Source organism: Puntigrus tetrazona, unplaced genomic scaffold (genome assembly GCF_018831695.1).
Source record: "Puntigrus tetrazona isolate hp1 unplaced genomic scaffold, ASM1883169v1 S000000935, whole genome shotgun sequence".
In the NCBI taxonomy this organism is placed as follows: domain Eukaryota; kingdom Metazoa; phylum Chordata; class Actinopteri; order Cypriniformes; family Cyprinidae; genus Puntigrus; species Puntigrus tetrazona.
Window position 1 is genome coordinate 1 of NW_025048535.1, and position 1,188 is coordinate 1,188.

The 1,188-nt window shown below is 42.0% G+C and overlaps 1 protein-coding gene across 1 annotated transcript; it reads right to left on the bottom strand.

Moving 5' to 3' along the window:
* Nucleotides 1-6: 6 nt before the first annotated feature.
* On the bottom strand, nucleotides 7-916 carry LOC122335892 (insulin receptor-like; the record flags this gene model as incomplete). The annotated part of the gene is made up of 4 exons (XM_043233657.1): nucleotides 603-916; nucleotides 373-521; nucleotides 130-286; nucleotides 7-53 (listed from the first exon to the last, which is right to left on the bottom strand). Coding segments are annotated over exons 1-4 (540 nt in total), but the record flags the coding sequence as incomplete, so codon positions are not given.
* Between the last annotated feature and the right edge of the window lie 272 nt (nucleotides 917-1,188).

A 1,188-nucleotide genomic window follows, 5' to 3' on the forward strand; every position in this document is an offset into this window, starting at 1 on the left:
CAGTACAATGAGGCAGACAAGCGGGCCGATGATGACTTTCATGTTCATATCCCCTGCGAAACACGCACATTAGAGACCACAGTGGCCAAAATAACAGTAAAAATAAGTCATGAATCCAGTGAAGCTTACTGTCTTGAACAAAGAAGTATGCAGGCTCCGTCCAGGAGCCGTTGCTGGCCAGGGAAGTGGCACGTATTCTCACACTGTAATTCCCAGGATGCCCTACTCGTAACCGATAGCCGTTCATTTTTTCATAAACGATTCTAGACACACATATTTGATCCTCCTGAGGACAGAAGAAAAAAAAATATATATACACCTCCTTGAACAAATGAACTTATACGCACATAATAGAATTGATTGAACACCTACATAGTTATCCGACATTCTCATGTATTTGACTTCATACAGTATGATCATGCCATTGGGTGTTCTCGGCTCCTGCCATTTGATGTAGACAAATTCTGGTTCGTCTGGGAAGAACTCGTGAGTCACATGCCCAACGATGTTGTCAGCTTTTACTAAGAACGCAAACGGAAGACAATACGTCAGACTGTGAATCCAGACCCAAACAACGGAAAAGAGTTGTCCGGCGGTCTTACGTTCAGGCAGGGTGCGGGCGTTGACGTATGTCGGCATGCTGCAGCGGTTCTGATCGATGGGATGGTTGCAGGCCAGGATCTCGATCTGGTAGCTGGTGAAGTGGACCAGGTTGGAGATGACCATGAACTCTTTGGAGTTGGCTTTGAACTCCAACTTCTGACTCTTGTCCTTCTCTGGGCTTGACATGGTGGAAAAGTTGGGCAGGCTGGACAATGTGCTTGAGAAATTAGGCAAAGTAGCATTGGCCACGCCAACTGAGCGCCGCCGCCGATGGGGTCTGTGGGTTAACGGTAAATACTGAGTTTCATTCGGTGCCAATGGACCAAACAAACAACCAATGCAATCCAATTAATCTCAATCTGCAGTTGGGCTTTTTTGATTAGGTAAATACTAAATGAAAAAACTAGCTAACTAGGACAAGAAAAACACATTGAAAACATAATATAAATATATATTTTTGCAAACAGACGTTTAAAATATATATGCATTAATATTAATTCCATTGCAAGATTAATTTTTTTTCTCTGCTAAAATAATGTAAAATTAAGTAAATGTAAACGTTCTATTTGCATTAAGGGTTTTTTT